The sequence below is a fragment of the Carlito syrichta genome, unplaced genomic scaffold (genome assembly GCF_000164805.1).
Source record: "Carlito syrichta isolate Samal-C Ts95f unplaced genomic scaffold, Tarsius_syrichta-2.0.1 Scaffold118224, whole genome shotgun sequence".
Classification (NCBI taxonomy): domain Eukaryota; kingdom Metazoa; phylum Chordata; class Mammalia; order Primates; family Tarsiidae; genus Carlito; species Carlito syrichta.
The window spans coordinates 1-1,259 of NW_007062320.1; the positions used below are offsets into that span (position 1 = coordinate 1).

General features: G+C 71.6%; 1 protein-coding gene across 1 annotated transcript in view; it reads right to left on the minus strand.

The window, feature by feature from the left end:
- Positions 1–23: 23 nt before the first annotated feature.
- LOC103249286 (RAB, member RAS oncogene family like 6) overlaps positions 24–1,259 on the minus strand; it is a gene marked incomplete at its 3' end in the record, with an annotated part of 35,406 nt that continues 34,170 nt past the window's right edge. The window contains exons 10-12 of the mRNA XM_021707491.1: positions 1,180–1,255; positions 821–974; positions 24–181 (exon numbers count right to left, since the gene is read on the minus strand). Coding sequence (XP_021563166.1) covers positions 24–181; positions 821–974; positions 1,180–1,255 — 388 coding nt within the window. The remainder of the gene's footprint in view (positions 182–820; positions 975–1,179; positions 1,256–1,259) is intronic.

Consider the following 1,259-nt stretch of genomic DNA (forward strand, 5'->3'; position numbering starts at 1 on the left):
CCTGGCAGCGCCTGTTGGGGGACCTGCCACCTCCCCGGCTTCCTCCTCGCTCGAAAGAGGGACGTCTCGACTGGGGACGGGGCCCGAGGGCGGCGGGGGTCCCCCACGTGGCTGGTCTTCGAGGTCCACGTCGTCCTGGAAGCCGGCCACCATCGGGTTCGCCCCCAGGGCCTCCCCGTCGCTGCGAGGGCAAGGCAGCGAGGTCATGGGTGCAGGGGGCACACCGGGCAGTGGTCTAGTGGGGGTCACTTCCCAAGCCTCACGGGCTTCTGGGCAGGCAGGGCCAGAGGCTGGACACAGCGGCCCTGCTGCCGCCAGCAGCGTGGGTGGGGATGGCCCGAGGTGTGACTGCCATCTGTGCGCGGGGGTGGGAGCTGCATCCACTGCCATGGCGGGTCAGCTGCGTGGGGGTTCACAGCTGGGTCTGAGCGCAGGGCTCAGCTGGAGACAGTGGGGCCCAGCAGCCTGAGGGGCTGCCCAGCTCGGGCCAGGCAGGGTGAGGTCCAAGTGCCTCCCGGCAGGGCTCGGCCCCAGCCCCACGTGGAGCCTTCCCGGTGGCCTTGCTGGCGCCCAGGGAGGCTCCTGGGGTGCCCTGCCCCCACTGTGCCAGCCACCGTCCTGGGTCCCCAGGGCCCATGGCTGACAAGGCCTTGGCTGAGCAGGCCTGAGCTGATGCCGGGGAGCCAGCCGGGGTTGTCCCTGGGCCTGAGACACAGGCCGGTGGGTGGGTAGCCGAGCCACCACCCACCAGAAGCCCATCTTCCACGCTCCCCATGGAGCAGGTGAGCAGACAGGCAGGAGGTCCTTGGCTGGCTCTCACCTGTCGCTGTCCTGCCGAGGGGCCTTGGCGCCTGCCCTCTTCGCCTCCTCCAGGGGTGCCGTGTCTTCCAGGAAGCTGCGGTCGAGGCGGTCCTCAGGGACAAAGTCCTCCACGTTCTGGACCCTGGCTGGGGCCTCTGCAGCCGGAGCTGGCTCTGTGGAAGGCCGACGCCGGTCCCGCTTTGCCCAGCCCTGGCCCCCAGTGCACCCAGACCTCGGGCTGGGCCCGCAGGACTGGCCCACAAGGAGGGGACAGGCATCCCACCGAGGGGGGAGAAGGCAGGGGAAGCCTCGTCTCCGAGGCACGGCCGCCGGCCAGGGTGGCACCAGAGCCCCGCCGAGGGTCCACCCAGGGCCTACCTGGAGGCGGAGGCGCCGTGCCAGCGGCTGGCGAAGTCCCAAACAGCCGCGAAATGAGGCTGCGCCGCGGGGGTGGGGGC